The sequence below is a fragment of the Oncorhynchus keta genome, chromosome 10, assembly GCF_023373465.1.
Source record: "Oncorhynchus keta strain PuntledgeMale-10-30-2019 chromosome 10, Oket_V2, whole genome shotgun sequence".
In the NCBI taxonomy this organism is placed as follows: Eukaryota; Metazoa; Chordata; class Actinopteri; order Salmoniformes; family Salmonidae; genus Oncorhynchus; species Oncorhynchus keta.
This window is the reverse complement of record NC_068430.1, coordinates 27,436,058-27,461,777: the sequence shown is the minus strand read 5'-3', so window position 1 is coordinate 27,461,777 and position 25,720 is coordinate 27,436,058. Positions and strand designations below refer to the sequence as shown.

The window sequence follows — 25,720 nt, the reverse complement described above, 5'->3', positions numbered from 1 at the left end:
AGTTAATCTTATACATGTTAGGAAACCCTTTAATGTGCTTTATGTAACTGTGTGTGTGTGTGTGTGGGGGGGCTGACCGGGTGAATCCAGGTTAAATCCACTTCAGTCAGCGTAGATGATTTGAGACATAGATTGTGTATATGTGCTATTCAGTGGGTGAATGGGAAAAACAAAGTATTTAAGTGATTTTGAATGGGGTATGCCGCTTGCTTGGTGGTGCCCCTTGCTTAGTGATGTTGCAGACTCAGTTGAAGTCAGAAGTTTACATACACCTTAGCCAAATACATTTAAACTCAGTTCTTCACAATTCCTGACATTTAATCTCAGTAAGAATTCTCTGTTTTAGCTCAATTGGGATCACCACTTTATTTTAAGAATGTGAAATGTCAGAATAATAGTAGAGAGAATGATTTATTGCAGCTTTCATCACATTCCCAGTGGGTCAGAAGTTTACATACACTCAATTAGTATTTGGTAGCATTGCCTTTAAATTGATTAACTTGGTTCAAATGTTTTGGGTAGCCTTCCACAAGCTTCCCACAATAAGTTGGGTTGAATGTTGGCCCATTCCTCCTGACAGATCTGGTGTAACTGAGTCAGGATTGTAGGCCTCCTTGCTCGCTCATGCTTTTTCAGTTCTGCCCACACATTTTCTATTGGATTGAGGTCAGGGCTTTGTGATGGCCACTCCAATATCTTGACTTTGTTGTCCTTAAGCCATTGTGCCACAACTTTGGATGTATGCTTGGGGTCATTGTCCATTTGGAAGACCTATTTTGGACCAAGCTTTAACCTCCTAACTGATGTCTTGAGATGTTGCTTCAATATATCCACATAATTTTCCTTTCTCAAGATGCCATCTATTTTGTGAAGTGCACCAGTCCCTCCTGCAGCAAAGCACCCCCACATCATGATGCTGCCACCCCCATGCTTCATGGTTGGGATGGTGTTCTTCGGCTTGCAAGCCTCCCCCTTTTTCCTCCAAATATAACGATGGTCGTTATGGCCAAACAGTTCTATTTTTGTTTGATCAGACCAAAGGACATTTCTCCAAAAAGTATGATCTTTGTCCCCATGTGCAGTTTGCAAACCGTAGTCTGGCTGGTTTTGGAGCAGTGGCTTCTTCCTGGCTGAGTGGCCTTTCAGGTTATGTCGATATAGGACTCGTTTTACTGTGGATAGCGATACTTTTGTGACTGTTTCCTCCAGCATCTTCACAAGGTCCTTTTCTGTTGTTCTGGGATTGACTTGCACTTTTCGCACCAAAGTGCGTTCATCTCTAGGAGACAGAACGCGTCTCCTTCATGAGCGGTATGACAGCTCCGTGGTCCCATGGTGTTTATACTTGCGTACTATTGTTTGTACAGATGAGCGTGGTACCTTCAGGCATTTGGAAATTGCTCCCAAGGATAAACCAGACTTGTGGAGGTCTACAATTTGTTTTCGGAGGTCTTGGCTGATTTCTTTTGATTTTCCCATGATGTCAAGCAAAGAGGCACTGAGTTTGAAGGTAGGCCTTGAAATACATCCACAGGTACACCTCCAATTGACTCAAATGATGTCAATTAGCAGAAGCTTCTAAAGCCATGACATAATTTTCTGGAATTTTCCAAGCTGTTTAAAGGCACAGTCAACTTAGTCTATGTAAACTTCTGACCCACTAGAATTGTGATACCATTTTTGGAAAAATTACTTGTGTCATGCACACAGTAGATGTCCTCACTGACTTGCCAAAACTATAGTTTGTTAACAAGAAATTTGTAGAGTGGTTGAAAAATGAGTTTTAATGACTCCAACCTACGTGTATGTAAACTTCTGACTTCAACTGTATATATATACTGAGATCATGTGACAGATCATGTGACACTTAGATTGCACACAGGTGGATTTTATTTAACTAATTATGTGACTTCTGAAGGTAATTGTTTGCACCAGATCTTATTTCGGGGTGAATACATATGCACACATCAATTTTCCATTTAATTTTAAAAAAATATTTTGAAACAAATCATTGTTTTCATTTCACTTCACCAATATGGACTATTTTGTATATGTCCATTACATGAAATCCAAATAAAAATCTATTTAAATTACAGGTTGTAATGCAACAAAATAGGAAAAACGCTAAGGGGGATGAATACTTTTGCAAAGCACTGTATCAGATAAAAAGGTGCACTGAACGTTTCAAATCCAGCATTATGAATAAACCATGAAAGAGCATGAGACTCCATGGCCATAAAGTCCCAATCGTATGGTGAGTGAATTCATCGGTTAGATAGGGGTCATTCAGAGTATACTGGCTTGTGTGGTCCCCATGAGAGAGAGAGAGAGAGAGAGAGAGAGAGAGAGAGAGAGAGAGAGAGAGAGAGAGAGAGAGAGAGAGAGAGAGAGAGAGAGAGAGAGACAGGAGTGGGGGGCAGCCCGGGGAGAGAGCTGGTCTTGGGGGGAGAGAGTTTGGATTCAATTGTCCTGGGATCAGACTGTCTCTGACCTTGTGATCTTCAAAGTTTCCTTTGAAGCAGGGAGAACCACCTCATCTGGCCACTTACCCAGACATACACACTCACTGATGCAAATTCACGCTCACACACACATGCGTACGCACACACGTCTACAATTTAATAATATATAATAATATATGCCATTTAGCAGACGCTTTTATCCAAAGCGACTTACAGTCATGTGTGCATACATTCTACGTATGGGTGGTCCCGGGAATCAAACCCACTACCCTGGCATTACAAGCGCCATGCTCTACCAACTGAGCTACAGAAGGACCACGAAAGATACATTTTTTCGCCATGCTCTACCAACTGAGCTACAGAAGGACCACAAAAGATACATTTTTATTTACCTGGCAACAGCATGGTGGCATTTATAAATCAGTAAAATATTATACAAGGGGTATGTCTAATTTTGGATTTGATTGGTTAAAACTGCATTCCAGCCGGAGTCTATTCCACAAGTTACCACCGGCTAAATCTATGATGGTTAGATTAAATGCCTATTTACTCTGTTCCAGCTGACTGCGCAATCCACTGTCTCATCAGCCCAGCCAGGCAAATCAATTATTAGAAAAGTAGAAGGCGTTTAGAGCATCTGCAGTCATTGATTACAATCTGAAATTAATTGTTGTGAAAATAAGGAACCCAGCTAATTGACGTTTTCCTGTATGCTTGTTTTATTGAGTCAAACATCCAACCACACATCTTACAAAAGAAAATAAAACCATCAGGACATTGACACCATGGCACACTGTTTTACAGAAGATCATTCTGTTAGAGGTTCATTTTCACCCAACATATAAACATGTGCTTTTACAAAAAACTTAAATGCATACTGTTTACTAAAATGTGTAGAAAATAAAAACAACACTAATAAATTAGGCATCTAATAAATAGTATATATCATTCAATGGTTCATGTACAAAGCTGAAGTAAGATTGTGTTAATAGTTATCTCATACGATATTTCTTCAGACAGGAAATCAGACAAAATAAAGGCAGGTGTGTAGATGCACAACTACCGAAACTAGTCATATTCCTCTATAAGTAGTAACTAACATAAGATATTTTATACATTTGGGTCCTTTACTATTTGTTGTATTTACATTATAAGTATTGTGGCCTTTTCAGACAATTATTCTGTGCAGTGATGGATTTCTACAACTCTTTTATGCATATATTCTGTGTTAATAAATGTGTTTATAAAATGCCCAAATATAATTGTCAAACTATACACACAAAGTACACTGCATTTGATTTCAGTCCGTAAGTGCATCTTTTGCTCTCCATCACAAGGTTGGAGTTCAATCAGGCATATCTAAAGGACAGTCAAGTCTTGGTGCCTACATTGATCCTGCCATTTGATGATTTAGGGAGACTTACAGTCAATGAGTTTGCGGGTGTCTAACCGACACATTGTTGGTGGAGAAGAGAAAGAGTCCCATATAATTTGAAAGACACAAACTATATATTTGCATGGATTTGAACACACAAACTCAACATGGAATGACTACAATGGATATTGCTTGTGGAGTTCTGTTCGGGTCAAGGTGCATTACTAAAACTATTTAGACCACTTCCAAAACGTATTCAACGGGCCAGATTAGCTTATATTTGATTATAAAACATATTCTACCAACCTTATGACCTCAAATAACATAGATCTGTGAATGTAGAGATGTACTAGTTAAACAACAACAATGATATCATGTAATCCAACAGTAGCTCTTCAGTCTCTTATTAGTAACATAAGGTTCCATATTTGGTAAAAACATTTTGAGCCAAACTCGAACTACAATTACGGAAGATTTTCAGTAACAAAACAGCCAATATTGGGATGATAAAGTGCTGCTAAAAAGAAAACTTTCCTCAAAAACGTTTTATTAGAGAATAGAAAACATCTTACAGTGGCACAGCAGTCAAAGACAGGAGCCGCTTACATCAATAGATGCTGTTGGCTATATCAGCTGACTATACAGGATTGTCAGCTATGCGTCACAAAACTAAGTTGAACAAGGTTAGCAGCAGTGCTGAACTATGCCAAAGGCATTGTGGAGTTACAATAAAGAAAAGCACCCAAAAAGAAAGTCACCACTTTTCAAGGAACATGGAGCATTAGCTGGGAGTTTGACCCCGAAGGGTGTAAAAGCACTTTCAGGATGAAGCAGACCTTGGTAAGGCTGGAAGCCACATTACATTTGGTTACTGTTTGAAAGGCAGCCTCCTTTTCTGTCAAAGGCACAAGATCAGAGAACAACGTACAGTCTTGTGAACTGCTAGAAGGCTCTACTGGGAGTGTATTCCTTGTATGATTTTGGACCAGGCGTTTAAACTCAAAGTTGTGAGGGACTTCAGTTACGTTTTAGAGGTGGGGGGGTTGTAAGTCAGATTTGGGTATATTTTACATCTATATTAGTCTGCAGTGATGTGGGCTGATGTTGCTTTTCAACTGAGTATAGTTTGCTATACAAAAAGAGTAGAAATGTCTCAAATAGTCCCATGATTTCATAGTGTAAAATTCATGCTCATGGGTATTGCTTGGGAATTAAATATAAAATGTATGCATACAGTAACTTATAACAGCTGGCTCATTTGTAACTGTGTCTTTTAACTAAGACATAAACATACAAAATTATCTTTATGATTTTATTTAGTTTTCCTTAAGAAATCCATTTGTAAAAAATGATTAAAAGCCTATCCGGACAGAGATTAAAAGTGAGTTGGTAAAAACATATTTACATGGCATGCAATTTCTTGAGGGTATTCAATGAAAATAATTGAGACCTGCATAAGAGGCAGAAGCATGGATATCTAAACTGACAAAATGAGAAAGATAACAGACAAAGGAAGAAAAATAAAGTAAAAGTAACACAGGATTTCACTGTTTTCTGATATAAAATTTGAAGTTAATTGAAAAGACCACCTTTTCCTTCTATCTACCATGCCAACCCACCCCCTTACACCCAGATTCCTGCCCCCACCAAGGTTTTGTTGTGATGAGAAGAGAAGGAGCGCTTGAGACTTTGAGACAGAGGATCGAGCAGGAGGTGAGGGGCATCTGTTCTCTGTTTGGTGAATATACCTGAAATGTGAATGCAGCCAGTGTGTCAGTTTAGTAGTCAGTTTGCACACATCAGTGAGTCGGCTACTCTGGTCCCCTCATGTTGGGGTGGTGAAGGAGGGTTCATAGCCAGGCCTCAGCAGGGGGTGTGGGACGAGAGGAGAGGGGAGGGATAGGTGCTCAGAGCTGAGAGTCAGCCCCCAGGCTGTTGAGCTCCTCCGGTGAGTGCTTCTCTCCCCCAGTGCCAGCCGACTGGCGGAACCCGGCAGAGATCTCGTCAAATGTCCGGCCCTTGGTCTCAGGCACCTTGAAGTAGGTGAAGATGAAGAAGCTGAGCAGCAGTATAGTGAAGATGACAAAGACATAAGGGCCACACAACTCCTGTAGGGAGAGACGGAGAAAAGAAGGAGAGAACATTGAAGATCATGTTCATTAAGCAGTGGGCTCCAAACAAACACGTCTTCAAACTAACAGTTCACATACAGTATATCAAGATTAGGGATGCAAAGAGTGGGTATATTACTGGAAACTTTCTAAGTTTACCAGTAAACTACTAGAATGTTGGTATCTTTCAAGGATTTTATGTCATCTGTAATTGTCTGTAATTATCCCTGGCCCTTGGTGCGACCTTATCATATGTAAAATATATATGAAATAATTAAATAAAATTATTTTAAAATAAACATTAGAATGACAAAGCTGTAAAACATGATCCTAAATTATCTTCAACTTACTGAATACCATTGATGTTTAATATGAGGGTTTCAGCAAATATCCTTTATTAATTCTTAATACACTTCTATTTATTTTACTAAGTCAACATTTATTAGTTGTCAGTGCAGCAAACTGGTGGCAGCTGTGAACAGAATAAATGTTTGGAAGAGTTGCAGAGTTAATGGAAAATAATGCCAATGTTGATTAGATGCTTTTTTCCTTAATTAGGTTATGTTCTCTTGAACCATATGGTTTATGGACTGGAAACTCATGGACAATATGGACACAGATATAACAAATTCATACTATATATGATTATTTTTTTTTTAATTATTAAAGTATAAATTACAACATTTACGATAGATTGCTATACATTTTCTGTTAATTACCAAAATGAATGAAGATTCCAGTAACTTTCGTTAAATACCAGTAGCTTTGCAACCCTAATCGAGATGAGTATGCAGACAACATCTACCATGATGAGCATCAGTGACTAACAAGGCTGTGCTCAGTGCTTACCTCTACATACTGGAAGGCCATGCCCACTATGAAGTTGGCGGTCCAGTTAGAGAAGCCAGCCACAGCGAAGGCCGAGGGCCGGGGTCCTTGGGAGAACAGCTCAGCCACGATGAACCAGGGGATGGGACCCGGGCCAATCTCAAAGAATGCCACAAAGGCAAAGATGGCCACGATGCTCACGTAGGACATCCACGGCAGCTGTTCCTGATGGAGGACAAACAGACAGCAGGGGGTTAAACTACTGGTATTCATTCAACATATTATATTTACAAGGACGTGTATCAATAAACCAAGTGTTTTTCCTCATTCATTCCGTATGAGAGCTGCTAGCCTTATGTGAAGTAGCTGTAGTTAGTCTACGTACCAGCAGAGCCAGAGCGACGGTCATCAGAACGGCAGCGCCTGCCATTCCTATCAGCCCCAGCAAGTGGAGAGACCTGCGTCCGGCGCGCTCCACCACAAACAACTGGGAGGAGAGAGGGTTGAGTTACACTGTCCAACCCCTAATGCGGTACATCATGTGCACCATAAATGACACATACACATCTGCCACAGTTACTCACCGACACCACAGTGAAGGCTGTGTTGACCACACCGGCACCAATTGTAGCATAAACAGGCTGAGCAACTCCGGCCTTCTCAAAGATACGGGTAGAGTAGTAGAAAACCTGCAGGACACCAACAGCACAGTTTAGAGTTGCAAAATAGGTAGTATACTGTATGTCAGGGATCATCAACTAGATTCAGCCGAGGGCCATTTTTTCTTGAGCAGATGGTCAGTGGGCTGGAACAAAATCACAAATAATTTGTAGACTACAAATTGACTGCAAGAAGCCCAAACAGATATAATATTTGACAAAAACATAATCACTTCAAACCAGTTGTATACGATCACGTGTCTCTCTATTATGCGTGGGAAGACTTGGGAACAAACTTGGAGCTGATTTCCTGGTGTTATTGTAGTTTTCTATGTTGAACAATAACAAATAAAAAACCTGGGGGGCTAAATAAAACCACCAAATCAGGGGAACCCTGCTGTATGTGTTTGGGGTGAGAAGTGTGTATGAGGGGTGACTCACAGCGTTGATGCCAGACAGCTGCTGGGAGAGCTGAAGCATGATAGCGATGAAGATGGGCTGGCGGTAGAGTGGCGAACGGAACAGCTCTAGGATGGTCACCTTCTTCTCCCTCATCATCTGCCTGGCCTCCTCCTTCATCTCCTGCATGTCTGCACTCACGTCTGTGGTCCCACGCAGCTTCTTCAGGACTGACAGAGACAGAGCGAGAATGGAGGTTACATTACAGTCTGCTAGGGCTGGGTCACTCCATACCAGATCAATTTAGGCAATTCGAGGGATGAATTTAAATTAAACACATTTATTGAAACATGGCCCTTATTTGAGATCATTTTCAAACTCATTCAAACTGACAGAACTGACATTGGCTGAACTGATGACATCAAGTGTATGAATGTGTGTTTGTGTATAAATGTACTCTACTCACCAGTCTTGGCCTTGTTCTCTTCGTTACGGTTGATGAGGAGGAAGCGGGGGCTCTCGGGGCAGAAGGGCAGCAGTGCACACTGCACTAGGGCTGGGATGAAGGTGAAGCCCAGCAGGAAGGGCCACAGAGATGCGTTCCCCATTAAGGCCTCCATGCCAAACACCTGAACCACAACACATAGTTAGACCACCATCAGATTATCATATAGCACAGCTCTCAAAGAGATTCCTTTGGAAAAGCATACAAATCATCCATTATTCTCCATCCGACATCCCTGTGCCCATTGGCACTGACCTGTGCCATCAGGATGCCTGTGACGATGCCCAGCTGGTGGAGGGTGCCCAGGGCTCCTCGGAGGGCAGTGGGGGCCACCTCACCCACGTACATCGGCACAAAGCCAGTGGAGAGGCCGGAGTAGAGGCCCACCACGAAGCGCCCGATGATCAGCATCTCCCACGAGCCACCCATCTTAGAGAAGCCCATGAGAGCAGCGGAGACAAAGGCCAGCACGTTGGCCATGAGCATGGAGTTCCTCCTGTAGACACCACAGAAATAGTAATGTCAATTATAGTCCACTTACTTACAGACATAATATATAATATAATAATAATAATATGTAGCTCAGTTGGTAGAGCATGGCGCTTGTAACGCCAGGGTAGTGGGTTCGATTCCCGGGACCACCCATACGTAGAATGTATGCACACATGACTGTAAGTCGCTTTGGATAAAAGCGTCTGCTAAATGGCATATATTATTACTTACAGACATTTACATATCACACATGTAATATCATCTCACATAACACAGTTGTAAATAAACATTGTGAAGTGTCGTATTTACCTGCCAAAGCGGTTAACGAACAGGCCCACGGAGAAGGAGCCAAAGATGCCGCCGACAGAGAAGATGGCGACGGAGATGGACCACAGGGTGGTGAGGGAGGTCTTGGTGATGGGCTCCTGGTACCGGTCGAACCATGTTTCGTTGAGGAACCTCTCAATAACCTAGCAGAGCAGGGGAGAAAACAACACAAGCTCACAACACTGCCATAGACAGAAATCACAGTCAAATGTACCATAGACATACAGTAATGTAAGAGACAGTAAAAAAAGGTGTTTCCTTGTCCTCATTGCCATTGGCCAGCTGGCTGCTGTTTGATGTATGGCCAGTAGATGGAGGTAGAGGATTGTATTTCAGGTTTTCCAGCAACAAGGTCGTTTGTGGGAGAGCGAGGTGTCAGGTTTCAGCCCCTTCCCCCACAGTGACTCAGTGTTGATAAACATACATATGTCTGATCAGCTTGTGCTGGAAGTTAAGTGGTACAGGCTGGGAGGAATGTCCCCCTCCCCCCATGTCTCTGCCGTGGCACACTGACAACTGTCATATGTCTAGGACTCCCTCTACCTCTATCTAGCACTTCTAGTACTCGGCACTGAGCCCTGCCCCCTCCTGTCCTCCTCTCCCAAATATCACTGCTGGCTCCTGTCATGTGCTTTACTGATAGATTATACAATATACCCTTTACCAATACTTATATAATGCTGAGTGATTGATATAGAACTGTTAATGTATTTTATAGGGCAGGAGAGGTAAGCTGGGTATGCTGTTCAAGATATGGTATAGCCCAACACTGTCAATATTGTTCCATAAAATAAACATTCTTACAGATAGAGAATGGCAAGTCTACCTTTCATTTCTTATTCTTGAATTCTCTGAATAGGCTTGTGTCTGACTCAAAACCTAGCACGCACCTGGCCACAATGAAAAAAGCTGTCCATTCATGACCGGTGACCCTGTACTGATTAAAGCATTACTGTCTCTGTGGACTCCTGGCCTGGCAATGCGGAGGCATTCAGGTCCGTCTGTCTGTGCTACAAGGGGCCCAATTTGGAGCCGGCAGGCAGGGTGGAGAAGCAGACCAGGGCACTTGAGAGACACCTAATCTAATCAGTGCTACAGTCTTTAGAGCGGAAGAGCTGCATCACATCGGAGAGAGAGATGGAGATTTGGGCTGGGGGTTATTAAGGGTCTCCATATACACGGAGTGGACAAAACATTAGGAACACCTGCTCTTTCCATGACATAGACTAAACAGGTGAATCCAAGTGAAAGCTATGATCCCTTATTCAGTCAGTCTAGATCAGTGGTCACCAACCTTTTCTGAGTCAAGATCACTTTTGCAGTCAAAAAGCAAGCTGAGATCTACTGCTCAGATTTTGTTTTTTACATTAACCTCACACAAACATTTTTGTAGGAATGATGTTTGGGAAGTAGGCCAAACACATTATCACAGCATATTGGCTATATCATTGGCCTGACAATATTGTTAATCAGACCATATCATATTTTAAAACTTGAGCTTTGATAACAAAATAGATCAGTTGGTTTAGCACTTGTGAGGCACTGTGGAGCATGAATTGAAATAATTCGCTTTTTTATTTTACTGGACTGATGCTCAACGAGGTCAAATTACGACATCAGGGATCTTCAGGTCGAAAAGTCAGAGCTCTAGAAAGATGCCCGAGTTTCCGACTGACTTGGAATTCCCAACCGCCTCTCACGGTCCCTGCTCTCTCATTCCTTTCTTCTATTGAGACTGACCAGAGAAAGGGGACACCGTCTTCCATCTGATCGCGAAACTCGAGTCGCACCGCATCTGCCTCATGCACAAATTCATGTTGTTCCTATGACCAGAGAAATTGAAATATTCCTTAAAATTAAAAATCGACACAAGCTGCTAATAATAATAAAACGCAGGGCTATCGATACTTGGCTACTCATTCATCGCAGCTGCAGCCCGAGCGGAAGTACGGAGAAGCTCGTTTTGTAATAGTGTAGAATAGTGACATCAGCTGTCAGAGCAGCTTACTGATCATTGCACCTGTACACAGACCATCTATAAATAGCCCACCCAACTACCTCATCCCCATATTGTTTTATTTTTTTCTCCTTTGCACTCCAGTATCTCTACTTGCATCATCTTCTGCACATCTATCACCCCAGTGTTAACGCTAAATTGTAATTATTTCACCACTATGGCCTATTTGTTGCCTTACCTCCCTAATCTTACTACATTTGCACACACTGTATATAGATTTTTCTATTGTGTTATTGACTGTACGTTTGTTTATCCCATGTGTAACTCTGTGTTGTTGTTTGTGTCGCACTGCTTTGCTTTATCTTGGCCAGGTCGCAGTTGTAAATGAGAACTTGTTCTCAACTGGCCTACCTGGTTAAATAAAGGTGAAATAAAAAAACAGTGACAGTGCTGAATATAAACTTAAACATGAACTCACTCATAAAAACAGCATCTCTTTGCCGTATTCGTTGACAGTCTCTCTGTGGTCATGGTTTTAAAAATGATTCAATCTAAAGTAGGCTAGCAGCCTATTAAACTTGGCTGTGGCCAGGGTCATGGAAGCTTTGTAGCCACGGTGATTTGAGCTATCCGATTGGGCAGTGCAGTAGGTGCACTCGATTTAGTAACAGATTTTCCAGTCCGCCGGGTAGTCGGAGTTTGTCTCATGGGAACACTTTGCTTACCCGGTGTGGCAACAGCTCAACATGACTTTAAAAAAGGAGTGCAAGCCTTTATTGTTCGTTGGATTTTCTACAGAAATATTTGGTGATCGACTAGGAATGCCTTGAAGATCGACCATTGGCGACCACTGGTCTAGATGAAGAGGAGGAGGCAGGTTAAAGAAGGATTTTTAAGCATTAAGACACTTGAAATATGGATTGTGTATGTGTGCCATTCAGAGGGTAAATGGGCAAGACAAAATATTTAAGGGCCTTTGAACAGTGTATGGTAGTAGTGTGTCTAGAACTGCAACGCTGCTGGGTTTTTCATGCTCAACAGTTTCCCGTGTGTACCAAGAATGGTCCACCACCCAAAGGACATTCAGCCAACTTGACACAACTGTGGGAAGCATTGGAGTCAACACTTTTGACACCTTGTAGAGTCCATGCCCTGACGAATTGAGGCTGTTCTGAGGGCAAAAGGGGGTGCAACTCAATATTAGGAAGGTGTTCCTAATGTTTTATACACTCAGTAATTAGTCATGCTGTTATCACATTTATCATGGATCTCAAATCAAATGAAAGTTTATTGGTCATGTGCACAGGATACAGGGTGTAAAATGGTACAGTGAAATGTTCTGGATGTGTCTCTATGTTCAGCAATACTACTGTTTCTGTGAATACTTCCCTGCACTCTGTATGTTGCTTCTAAACAGCTGTGGCATTGTGTGGTATTACTGAGCATGTGTCAGTGTGCGTATGTGTGTGTATATACGTAACTGGGACCTCAGCTGAGACTGAGGATGGGAAGGGAGGTCAGGTTTACACTGGCCCAGTGTCTGAATGACAGCAAACCTCTACATATCCATGTCCTCTACATGTATGTTTGTTGTACTCCATGTGTTGTTGTATGTGTCGAACTGCTTTGCTTTATCTTGGCCAGGTCGCAATTGTAAATGAGAACTTGTTCTCAACTTGCCTACCTGGTTAAATAAAGGTGAAATAAAAATCAAATAAATAAAAATATCCACCCCCTTCTCACCACTGCCCCCCTTGACCACTCTTACAGGAGGGCACCCCACCTCTACACCTCAGCTGGGCTTATACTTAGAACTAGATCATCTGGTCCTACAATCACATTTTAATTATTCACCGCTGGGGGGTTTAACCAATCAGAATGTCTACCGGTCTGTAATAAACAGGTATCAAAGTATTATTTTCGTCCCTATTGTGTACAGATGTAGGATCTTAATTTGATCACTCTTTTGTTGCTGAGAATTTTCCTGAACATCAGGAATTGCACACTTGTAGTGTATTTGAGTTTTAAAAAGGCTTCTAAAGTTTGTCTTTGTCACCTTGAAATTTCAGACTTGATTTGTTATTTATTATTATTATTATATTATTATTATTATATATTATTTGCCTTTACAAAAAAATTATAAATTCCTACAAAAATGTCCATTATAATCCACACAATAATTCACATTTCCTGTTCCTGTATGATTATTTTTCTGCTGTAGCAAACTTGGCTCAAATTAAGATCCTTCATCTGTAGCCTACTATTCTATTCACAAAACAGTGCTGGCTCCCAAACATCAATTGAAGCGCTTGGTAGGTATGACAGGTAGGTACTGACAGACAAATGAATGTGTGTGATGGAGCAATAAGTGGTCTCCTGAGAAAGGAACATCAGGACAAGAGACAGCAGACCACCATAATTGGCAAAGACTCCAGCCACCCTAGTCATAGACTGTTCTCTTTGCTACCACATGGCAAGCGGTACCGGAGCGCCAAGTCTAGGTCCAAGATGCTTCTAAACAGCTTTTTCCCCAAGCTGTAAGACTCCTGACAATCTAGTCAAATGGCTACCATGACTACTTGTATTGACCACCACCACCACCACCACCACCACCACCACCACTCTCTGTTGTCATCTACGCACAATAACTTTAATTAACTCTATCTACATGTACATATTACCTCAACTAACCGGTGCCCCTGCACATTGACTCTGTACCAGCACCCACCTGTAGAAATGGTTATTTTTTACTGCTGATCTTTAATTACTTGTTACTTTTATCTCTTGTTCTTATCCGTATTTTTTTAAACTGCACTGTCGGTTAGGGGCTGGTAAGTAAGCATTTCACTGCAAGGTCTACTACACCTGTTGTATTCGGCACATGTGACTAATCAAATGTTATTTTATTTGAAACTGAAAGATTATGACCCACAAGACAAGATATTGTGAGTTTTCAGTAAACAAAACCATTTTGTAGATTTAGCAGCTATAGTACAAAACTGTTCAAGGGATCCACTTTCACGAGTAATGTGAAGGAGTAGGGTCAAAGAAACACATTTTGTTTAAGTAAATGGAAAATAACTTAACATTTGTTTTTGGAGACACGTCTCACTGAGAGCTCCTAAATGATGTTCCCTTTAGTGCAGTGAGTAGCGCTCTCCTGGCTGTCACCTCACTTACAATCTGAGCCCCTTCGGGGCATGAAAACAGTCCTTTGCACATCACAGAGGCCCTTTAATGGAGAGTGCCTTGGACGAGATACTTGAGATATTATTAGCTCCCCTTTTTTCACGTGTTGCGGGGAACATCTTGACTGGCCAAGGCAGACACAGCGGCAGTCTCATCTGGGAAAAGGTGTTGGGGAAGATTCGACCACGGTGTCACTTGGATAAATATAGATAAGCCTTCCCCATCCAATTCCCATAAGACACATCAGCCCCACCTCCCCACCCAATCTTGTTCCCGTGGACTCACCTTCTGAGGGGCGTTGATGACACCCGTGTTGTAACCAAACTGCAGCGAGCCAATCACTGCTGTTCCCACCGTCAGCATCAACTGGAAGGTCACTTGCTGCATATAGACAGGAGAGAAAGTCTGTTAGAAATCCCCTCTCTCCAAATGTCTGTACTGTATCAGAGCATGAAAAGAGCAGCTTGGAGGTACTTGGAGTTGATAGACGTATTGTCTTAAGAATACAAATCTCTAGGCTAAGCTATCCTGTTGTTGCCATTCCATATAGCCAAGGCCTAGGCTAGACAGGCCGTAAGGCATATTTTGGTGAGAACCTCCTTGGCACACTATACTGTAAAGGTTAATCAATTTAGTTGTACAATATCCATTGATTTTATCTTGTTCAACTAGTTTGACAAGTAATCACTATCAACACCCTGAAGACGGCATACAAAACATATTGATTGTCCCGTCATGACTCGTGTCATTTGTGTGGACCTCCTGTGTTGTTGATTAACTGCAAACCGATCTAAGGATTTTGGGCCTGGTAATGCTTTAGTTTCTAAATATTTTTTTTTCCTCCCCCGAAATGTAAAAGAACTTGCCTAACTTGAGCTGCAGTTTCTATAGAATGGGCTAGTGTCCTACATTGCGCAATAGGTGATTGTACTGCCCCAAATGTGTGTGGTAGTGACATAACTTGCAAGAAGGCAACCTAGCCTCAGGCCAAGCACAGAGAACGGGGAATTCATCCTAAATCAGTCCACCTCAGGTGGTTGATTGTCGGTCTAAATATTTGTGCATTAGGACCATGTGTCCACACCCAGCCCTCTCAGGAGAGGGGTGATCTAGCCTCAGTCATTGTCTGTGTTCCTGTTATTTCTAAAATTGTTTGATTGGCATAATCCCAGTGGAGCCACAAGGAAGGCAGATATTTTCCTCTTGCCATCAAGTTAACACACATACAGTACATACACACATATTAGGCGAGCCATTATGCAGTGTGTCTGTGGTGTATTGTCTGTATTGTAGGCATATTGGGATTTCGTTTTTTGTTGGTTACAATCGTGTGGAGAAGAGCTATACAATCGTATGTGAGCTACTGGTACTGGGAGTTTTCCTCTGTTTAGGAGTTGTCTGTATCTGTGGTGATGTTTTGATAGTGACATGGCTGTTCTGACATAAGATTTAGCCTTAATGCTTTACACCAGTTGCTATGGCAGCTGAGATCCTCTTTCGTACTCATGTTGTGACTGATTCTAAACTTAAAGCCAGTGTAGTTATGACAAGGTCCTAAATGTCTGTAAAATGTGAGGGAAAGTGAACCATCCCAAAATGTATTTCTGCAAGGGTAAATATACAGTAGGCTCTGACACATTGTCACAAAAAGCACTCAACTAGATAAACTTTCATGATAGCCTATATGTGCTTCCTATTCATGAGATAAACTAGGCCTCCCAGGAAGATCAAATCAAATCAAAGTTTATTTGTCACATGCGCCGAATACAACAGGTGTAAACCTTACAGTGAAATGCTTATTTACAGGCTCTAACCAATAGTCCCCCCAAAAAAGGCTATATACAGACACCTGTTAGTCAGGCTTATAGAGGTAGTATGTACCTGTAGGTATCGTTAAAGTGACTGCATATATGATGAACAGAGAGTAGCAGAAGCGTAAAAGACTATCTACATTTTAGTACTTCAGCAGACGCTCTTATGCAGAGCAACTTAAGTTAGGCTCCCGAGTGGCGCAGCGGTCTAAGACACTGCACCTCAGTGCTAGAAGTGTAATTCCAGACCCTGGTTTGATCGCAGTATCACAACCGGCCGTGATCGGGAGTCCCATAAGGTGGCTCACAATTGGCCAGGCGTCGTCCAGGTTAGGGGAGGGTTTGGCTGGGGTAGGCCGTCATTTTAAAATATGAATTTGTTCTTAACTGACTTGCCAGGTTAAATAAAATAGTGAGCATACATTTTCATACTGGTCCCTCGTGGGAATCAAACCCACAACACTGCAAGAGCCATGCTCTACTGTACCAACTGAGTTACACAGCCATATCTGACATGGGATTATCTTACAGGGAAATTTTATTTAAGTATCCTCTTTTTAAAAAATGCTGCTTTATAGGGCACTAATGAACAAGGTCTACCTCACCTAAAATATCTGTTGAGAACAAGTGCTCAAGGCTATTCTAAACAAAAGGGAAGGCATTCCATTTCTGTTCATTCTGAGATTCTTGAAGAGGGTGGGAGCTACAAAGTGGGCTGTGTTTGGAAACACTCACTACACAGCAAGCTTAGTATAGCTCAGTAATAGAGACCTAAACAAGGGCAGGTCTGAAAGTGAGGTGGGGTAAGTGTAAGTCTGAAAAAGTAGCAGCTTAACCAATAAAGTTCCACACAAGCAATGAGTCGCAAGGGTTCAACTTCTCCATGGCTGGGTTGTTATAACCAGCCCTGGCACAGGATGTAAATACACACCATCAGGGTAGATCTTGTGTTGTATGGTTTGCTATCAGAAAACATTCCACTCTATTCTTTCTGAAAGGGGATGGCCACGTATCATTCACCTTGAAAACGATGAAGTCACGCCCTCCAGCTCTGAGATGGTTATCACAGCCTTAAATACTACACTGGCCCTTTAAACAAACACCATTGTTATAAAACAGCTGCTGCCACCAGCCAAGTTTACATTCCTCCCAAAGATAAACTTCCATGCAAATCAATCTCCTCCTTCTCAGGAGTGAGTCTGTAAATTTTAACCCAGTCACAGTGAGTGGGCTGTAGTATTGGTGACAGTTGCTTTAGGCCTAGTTAGCACAAAAGTGATTATTTCTCACTATTTAAATTAGTACTAACACAAAAAGATAAATGTCTCAATTGTAGCCTATAATTTTATTCACATCTACCTCGGATCAATAAAAATGTAATATTCAGATGTAAAATGGAACAAAAAAACAACAACAATCTCTCTCCAAATATATTATTATAGTGCATTTTTACGTTTCAGACCTGCCTCATCTAGCTAAATGCATCAACAGTAAAATCTCTTTACATTGATGTATGAGATAGTCTGGGCTTGAGCAAACATCTAAAGTGATCATAAGGCCTGTTCCTTGAGCAACAGTTTACTCAACACAGTTCATGGGTTATATTGGAGGTCGTTAGGTCAATTAAAATCGACTTTATGTGATCAACAAGCAGTCCAACAAGGAAACATGGTATACTGCCCTGACGAATGACGATGGTGAGCAGGGATGGGCCAGAGTTGTATAACAGAGGTATGTGGAATTGTGAGAGTCAATTCCAATTAGGTACAATGTAAGAATTCAGAACCCTTTTTCACATCATATCAGCACTTTGTCAGGTGACCAAAGCCTTAAAACTGACCTCACTGGTTTTGGGAGGATGTCTGGTGAAACATAATTACTTCCTGCTGTGAAATGTTTACAGCCACATCTTCCCTGTAAGTGACAACAATTGTATAATGCATTAGTCATCCAGTTCCAGGGTATTGTATAACCTTTCTCTAGTCCCCCTCTTCAAACACCTCAGCCTCTGCTAAAAGTACCGCTGGGAAACACTGTATCATATTGATTAGCAAGGCCATGCTACAGTGACAGTCTGTAAGTGACAACAGTACATACAGATATAATGTGAATCACCCTCAGGTGCTGTAAGGTTAAGGGCCTCTAATCTAAACATCTGAGGTTAACGATAGGCCTAGTTCTGTTCAGAAAGCAGAAGCCATGGCTGGCTGTGCCACAGCTCCCAGTTCCCCACATCCTCACCTCGCCTATGGCTCTCAATGATGGCTATGCCGCCAGCCTCACGTCCCTGCAAACGTCACCTCCTTGACAGCCTCGGGTTTCACAGGGGAACCTAATATCACTCCCTCATCCTCCTCCCTAACCTGACTCACAGCACAGGACAGCACAGAGCCTCTCCTGTGTATCCTGACTGCCTCCCTTAGTCATTCACTGAGTGACGAGTTCACAGGAACAAGTCTATGGTCCATAACATGGTCTAAAACAAAGAGGTCAATGGATTGACTGCAGTTGAAAATTAGGGGGATGGCAAAAACTGGCACATTTACAGTAACGTGGATGAATTAATATGGACTGTACCTGTCAAACGAAATGTAATAAAGTAAAGACTGTCAGATACAAACAAAACGTTTCCATACACGTGTATTTCTGATCCATCCAATTTCCCACTGATATCTGGTGTAAGTGTTTGTTCACACCTGACACAATCTCAGATACAGTATAGCTCTATGGAGAACAAGCTAATGAGCCTGTACAGTACACTACAGCTTTACAGATTTAACCAAACTCTCCTTCACATGAAAAGCGATTAGCAGAGGTCAGTAGTGTGCACAATGCCTTCCACTTTTTTTGAGGAAATGAATTAGGCCCTACGTTTCTGCCTGTTTCAATTACAGCATTCACAGATCTCTTAATCCCATCTTTTATATAAAAAGTATTTAGGCCTCATTAGAACACACTGACACTTACATTGAAAGGGCATACTGAAGGGGCTGTCATGCAGAGGGAAATAAAGTGAGTGGAGGAAGCCAGTGGATTGAGTGGAATTAAGTTTTTAGAAGGAAGGAACTGAATGCCGGCTTTGGGTTTAATCAAAAGCCAGAACTGTCCACTCAGTTAAAAATCGAATTGCTTCTAAAAGTTATTGTCACGCCCTGGTCGAAGTATTTTGTGTTTATCTTTATGTATTGGGTCAGGCCAGGGTGTTGCATGGGGTTTTTGTATTGTGGTGTGTTTTGTCTTGGGGTTTTGGTGTGTATATATTGGGATTGTAGCTAGTGGGGTGATCTAGCAAATTCTATGGCTGTCTGGAGTGGTTCTCAATCAGAGGCAGGTGTTTATCGTTGTCTCTGATTGGGAACCATATTTAGGCAGCCATATTCTTTGAGTTTGTCGTGGGTGATTGTCCTTAGTGTCTTTGTTCCTGTCTGTGTTAGTTTTCACTAGTATAGGCTGTTTCGGTTTTCGTTACGTTCTTTGTTTTGTAGTGTTTGTATTTTAGATTCGTGTTACGTTTTTTTGTTCATTAAACATGGATCGCAATCTACACGCTGCGTTTTGGTCCGACTCTCCTTCACCACACCTAGAAAACCGTTACAGAATCACCCACCTGTGATAACATGGACTCTTACCGATGTGATTAAATTTTGTCGCCCCTTACTGAAACAAGCAAGGTGTTGGAACAATCGGTGAAAAGATTGGGCTTGGAACCTCTTACCCTGGCAATTTGACTGGTGAACTCCTGGGTACACTCACAATGGATGCCTGGTATTGTGTTGCAATAATTTCCATGGTATGTAGCATGTAAATTCAAATGATGTTAACTGATGCAACGGAATGTATTTTTTGTGATGTCAGTTGAGTTGAATCAACAAATCACAGCACATATTGATGGGTACACTTCCTGTTTTACTCTAGGTTGAAGATGACAAAGGTGAAGACAATGGGATTCTAATATCCAATAACTCTTTGCAACAACGGGACCAGCTATGCTAGTTAGCAACGGTGCTGGTCCCAGATTTGTGACAACATAGTCTTAACCTGTAACGGCGTTCTTCGTTTGTCGAAAGAGAGTCGGACCAAAATGCGGCGTGGTAGTTACTCATGTTCTTTAATAAAACTCTGACGATACATGAAATAACTGTATATAAATACAAAAAACAACAAACGGAACGTGAAACCTAATTACAGCCTATCTGGTGAACACTACACAGAGACAGGAACAATCACCCACAAAATACACATTAAAACCCCGGCTACCTAAATATGGTTCCCAATCAGAGACAACGAGAATCACCTGACTCTGATTGAGAACCGCCTCAGGCAGCCAAACCTATGCTACACACCCCTAATCAACCACAATCAACAAGGCCTACAAAAAAAACCAATAAGACAACACAATAAACCAAACCAAACAAATAATTAAGGAAAACACAAAATACTATGACCAAGGCGTGACATAACCGGTATATTTTCGACCTAGCTTTTACTTTTTGCTTTTACTTCCTGCTTTGCTACCATGGTTACACTCACGATGGCCACCAGTCCACTCATTATGCCATCATTGATTTGAATGAGGATGCCTGTTCTTCTATTCAATTTTTTTTTTATGGCAGCACATGTAGTCAGGAGTGGAGGAAAGGAGAAAATGTGCTATTCGAATTGTTATTACGGAGACCACGGCCATTTTGTTGGCCAATTACAGTCATCCAAAATTCCATGAACGTCACAGCCATATGTAAAATGCAATACAATGATTTCCTTGGAAAGCTCTAGACTGGCAATGAGGACATTTATCCTAGAGCCAAAACGTAGCCTGCTTTACCTTGCAGACATACAGTTTGAACCAGAATATCATTGACAAATGCTTATTACAATGTTATGCACACAGGACTGAACCATGGCTGGGGACAGCTCATTGGTATTTTGGCTTTTGACATATAGCCAGATATCCGCCACACCCTATGTCACCAACCCCTGGTTCTACCCACATGCTGACTGCCTCCTCCCTGTCCAGCTGTGCTGCACAAACTCAGGGATCATAAGCACAAGCCAGAGTGTGATGCCCAACCACGAGATGCTGATTATAAACCAGTAGACATGCTCAGTGTGGTATTAGCCTGGACACACGCTCAAAGCTCAAGCTGTCTGACAAAAGCTAAACACTGGCCTAATGGGAATGGCTGGAAAGGGGTCATTTTAATTGTGTTCCAGCTGAGCGCCAGGAAATCAAACGTCTATGCCTAACCATAAAAGGGGTTACAGACAAATAACAATAAACATGTTTACCATTTCAACCAGAAGTAAACTCTAAGTGAGGGCTGGGGGAAGTGACTTTAAAGTTGTCAGGGGAGTAGCTAACCACACAGCATCAGCAGTCAGTGGTAAGGCAGCCATATCAGAGACCAGATGAGTCACGTCTCACTCTCTTCCTTTTACTATTGTAAAACAACAATAAGCAAATGTTACATAAAATGCCATGTGAAAATGAACAAAAATGAAACGAAGACCTCATATGCTGTGATAAAACAGATCATCTTTAATAATCTTTAGACTTTAATGTGCTGCCTTCCTGTGAGTAATGCCATCATGCTCTTCATTGAGCTAATTTTAATTCACTACTTTATAAATGGATTACTACACCAGATTCAGTCATGATGTCAACAGGGGGGATAGGGTTTACAATTGGCCAGGACGCAGGTAGTTTGTAATGTATGGAGGGGGATTATGAATAGCCAATTAGCGGCCATGAATTTAGTAGGCCTACCCCACGATCTGACTTAATGCAATCGCGCGTGTGCTGCATTTTCCCCAGCAGCCGCATATCCGACTGCGTCCAAAGATGATGGTGAGCAGCACAGCACACACGTTTTACGTTTCAATTGAATAAAACAATTGCTTGATGTGCTAGCTAGTGTAACTTCTTTAAAAAATACGTAGTATTCGGAACCCATTGACATTAACACAGCTATGCAGTTTGAGAGTCTCAAACTAACCTAATCAGTTTTCAATATTACTGGGAAGCTAGCTTAGCTACCCCCTCTCTCTTTCTCTCAGAGAGACACAAACACATACACAGTTTTATATATTGGTTTCTACGAATACTGCCAACTAGTCGTTAGCCTCATACAATTAGCCTACCTTGCTGCCTGAATCCATTGCCGCAGTATGGCTTGTCGATATTATTGCTGGCAATCTTGAAATGTCGAGAATATAGTTTGGGTAACTTCCGCGGCAATTTTTTTTACTCAGACGAGTGGTCTCATTTTTAAGATGATAATGATATAATATGTCATAAACAATAGTATCTTCTTTGTTCTTCTTCTTTGTTTTCAGCGTAATTATTTGATTCCAAATTGTCCTCAGTTCATCGTGTTTATTCCCCTAGTGTAATTTCTGTCGTAAGCTCAAAACTTCAGATTCATCATGCCCCAAAGTTTTCTTGGGTTGTTGAAGTAGTTCGTTCTTCGAGTACAGACTGTCTACTCTTTGGGGAAATAAACCGGTGAATATATTTCCTACAGCCCGTCTAGAGTGATTGGCTGACGCAAGAGTTTTTTTCGGCCTCAATGTGAGTTGAGTTCAGCCTCAATTTGTAAGGAGGAGGCCCGTTTCTATCCCTGAGCTTCTATTGGTTTATACTTGCACCCCTATGACGACGTTAAGACATGTAACTCTGAAAAGTGTCACTTAGTTTTGTTCAAGTACTAGGTCGGATAGTTAGTTATGTGTTAAGCACATCGTCCTCGATGTATTTAATTGAAATGATACATTTTGATTACAATTTGGTGGAGGCGAGAGCAAAGTATTATATTGTAATAACATGGTTATATAGCCTACTGATCAGACGCTTGCAGCAGGGGGCGCAAATGTACTCACCATTGCTGATAGTTTGAGGTCATGGCAGGAAATGACACTGGCATGCACCACCTTTTCATCCCACTTGCAACCCCCAAGTAGGCTATAAGTAAGCAATACCGTGACCTTGCCAACCAAGGGTAGAATTTCTATACTTCATAGGTCTACTTGCTCCTAGTACTTTATCCCAACAATACTAAAAGAGAAGAGATAGTAGTAGCCTAGTAATACATTTGAATGATCCATGACAACACTCATTTTTAGGCACACAAAAAAAACATCCAGTCTAGAGGTCGAGCGATTAATTAGGGCTGATTTCAAGTTTTCATAACAATCAGTAATCAGACTTTTTATTTCAGACTAAATAGATTATATTTATGTATTATATGAAGTTAAAATAAATTGGTTCATTGTTCATTCAGTATTGTTGTATTGTTCATTCAGTATTGTCATTATTACAAATATATGTAATAATCGGCATCAATTTTTTTTTTTTGGGGGGGGGTCCTCCAATAATCGGTATCGGCGTTGAAAAATCATAATCGGTCGACCTCTAATCCAGTCAGTCATCCTTTATTTCTCAGCACCTTACTGTATCCATGCGTGTTCAGTCCTTCATAAACAATGTTTCAAACATCCAACATCTGTGATCTTTGACCAAAGCTGGTAATGTGACATTGGTACCCTCTATTCAAAACCATAAATTGTGATGGAGATGTTTGTTATTAAAGGTGTGTAAAAACAAATATTTTCATGTGAATAAATGAAACTGCGTAATACCTTTTGTTTGAGATGGCGGGGAAGGGTCCGGTCAGAGTGCATGCAAAAAATTAGGAAAATAATCATTACTCCAGAAAGGAAAATGTGTGTGTTTATACAGTGCAAATGAAAGAGTCGGGAACAGGAGAACAAATATATAAAAATTGAAGAAATGTGTTCCCTTTTTATATAATCTATTCCCTTTGAAACCACGGGAAAACAATAACAGGCAAATACTGAGACAAAGGCCGGTGAGTGTGTCATATGGACTGACCTGGCCTAAAGCAACAGGCTGAGGAACAGAGGTAGAGGAAGACCAACATGGTATTTCACATTGTCTGTGGGTTTGTCATGTCTGAATAATCATGAGGCAATGTACATTTACATTTACATTTAAGTCATTTAGCAGACGCTCTTATCCAGAGCGACTTACAAATTGGTGCATTCACCTTATGACATCCAGTGGAACAGCCACTTTACAATAGTGCATCTAAATCTTTTAAGGGGGGTGAGAAGGATTACTTTATCCTATCCTAGGTATTCCTTAAAGAGGTGGGGTTTCAGGTGTCTCCGGAAGGTGGTGATTGACTCCGCTGTCCTGGCGTCGTGAGGGAGTTTGTTCCACCATTGGGGAGCCAGAGCAGCGAACAGTTTTGACTGGGCTGAGCGGGAACTGTACTTCCTCAGTGGTAGGGAGGCGAGCAAGCCAGAGGTGGATGAACGCAGCGCCCTTGTTTGGGTGTAGGGCCTGATCAGAGCCTGGAGGTACTGAGGTGCCGTTCCCCTCACAGCTCCGTAGGCAAGCACCATGGTCTTGTAGCGGATGCGAGCTTCAACTGGAAGCCAGTGGAGAGAGCGGAGGAGCGGGGTGACGTGAGAGAACTTGGGAAGGTTGAACACCAGACGGGCTGCGGCGTTCTGGATGAGTTGTAGGGGTTTAATGGCACAGGCAGGGAGCCCAGCCAACAGCGAGTTGCAGTAATCCAGACGGGAGATGACAAATGCCTGGATTAGGACCTGCGCCGCTTCCTGTGTGAGGCAGGGTTACTCTGCGGATGTTGTAGAGCATGAACCTACAGGAACGGGCCACCGCCTTGATGTTAGTTGAGAACGACAGGGTGTTGTCCAGGATCACGCCAAGGTTCTTAGCGCTCTGGGAGGAGGACACAATGGAGTTGTCAACCGTGATGGCGAGATCATGGAACGGGCAATCCTTCCCGGGAGGAAGAGCAGCTCCGTCTTGCCGAGGTTCAGCTTGAGGTGGTGATCCGTCATCCACACTGATATGTCTGCCAGACATGCAGAATGCGATTCGCCACCTGGTTATCAGAAGGGGGAAAGGAGAAGATTAATTGTGTGTCGTCTGCATAGCAATGATAGGAGAGACCATGTGAGGTTATGACAGAGCCAAGTGACTTGGTGTATAGCGAGAATAGGAGAGGGCCTAGAACAGAGCCCTGGGGGACACCAGTGGTGAGAGCGCGTGGTGAGGAGACAGATTCTCGCCACGCCACCTGGTAGGAGCGACCTGTCAGGTAGGACGCAATCCAAGCGTGGGCCCGGAGATGCCCAACTCGGAGAGGGTGGAGAGGAGGATCTGATGGTTGTATCGAAGGCAGCCGATAGGTCTAGAAGGATGAGAGCAGAGGAGAGAGAGTTAGCTTTAGCAGTGCGGAGCGCCTCCGTGATACAGAGAAGAGCAGTCTCAGTTGAATGACTAGTCTTGAAACCTGACTGATTTGGATCAAGAAGGTCATTCTGAGAGAGATAGCGGGAGAGCTGGCCAAGGACGGCACGTTCAAGAGTTTTGGAGAGAAAAGAAAGAAGGGATACTGGTCTGTAGTTGTTGACATCGGAGGGATCGAGTGTAGGTTTTTTCAGAAGGGGTGCAACTCTCGCTCTCTTGAAGACGGCGGTCAGGGATGAGTTGATGAGCGAGGTGAGGTAAGGGAGAAGGTCTCCGGAAATGGTCTGGAGAAGAGAGGAGGGGA

The 25,720-nt window shown here is 42.2% G+C and overlaps 2 protein-coding genes across 3 annotated transcripts in view; one reads left to right on the top strand and one right to left on the bottom strand.

The window, feature by feature from the left end:
- Window positions 1–3,157: 3,157 nt before the first annotated feature.
- The window catches only part of LOC118388453 (solute carrier family 2, facilitated glucose transporter member 1-like), a 74,731-nt gene continuing 52,168 nt past the window's right edge, over window positions 3,158–25,720 (bottom strand). The window contains exons 1-10 of one of the 2 annotated variants that reach the window (XM_035777558.2): window positions 22,254–22,672; window positions 14,590–14,685; window positions 9,141–9,301; window positions 8,595–8,835; window positions 8,301–8,463; window positions 7,877–8,064; window positions 7,361–7,465; window positions 7,162–7,263; window positions 6,798–7,001; window positions 3,158–5,945 (exon numbers count right to left, since the gene is read on the bottom strand). In XM_035777558.2, the coding sequence (XP_035633451.1) occupies window positions 5,745–5,945; window positions 6,798–7,001; window positions 7,162–7,263; window positions 7,361–7,465; window positions 7,877–8,064; window positions 8,301–8,463; window positions 8,595–8,835; window positions 9,141–9,301; window positions 14,590–14,685; window positions 22,254–22,271 (1,479 nt within the window). In that variant the 5' untranslated portion in view covers window positions 22,272–22,672 and the 3' untranslated portion in view covers window positions 3,158–5,744. Of the gene's footprint in view, window positions 5,946–6,797; window positions 7,002–7,161; window positions 7,264–7,360; window positions 7,466–7,876; window positions 8,065–8,300; window positions 8,464–8,594; window positions 8,836–9,140; window positions 9,302–14,589; window positions 14,686–22,253; window positions 22,673–25,720 lie in introns of those variants that run through there. The other variant, XM_035777557.2, reaches the window with a different exon arrangement.
- Window positions 21,903–25,720, top strand: part of LOC118388452 (polyhomeotic-like protein 2) — a 95,221-nt gene continuing 91,403 nt past the window's right edge. Inside the window, exon 1 of the mRNA XM_035777555.2 lies at window positions 21,903–21,960. The gene's annotated coding sequence lies outside the window, so the exon portion shown is untranslated. The remainder of the gene's footprint in view (window positions 21,961–25,720) is intronic.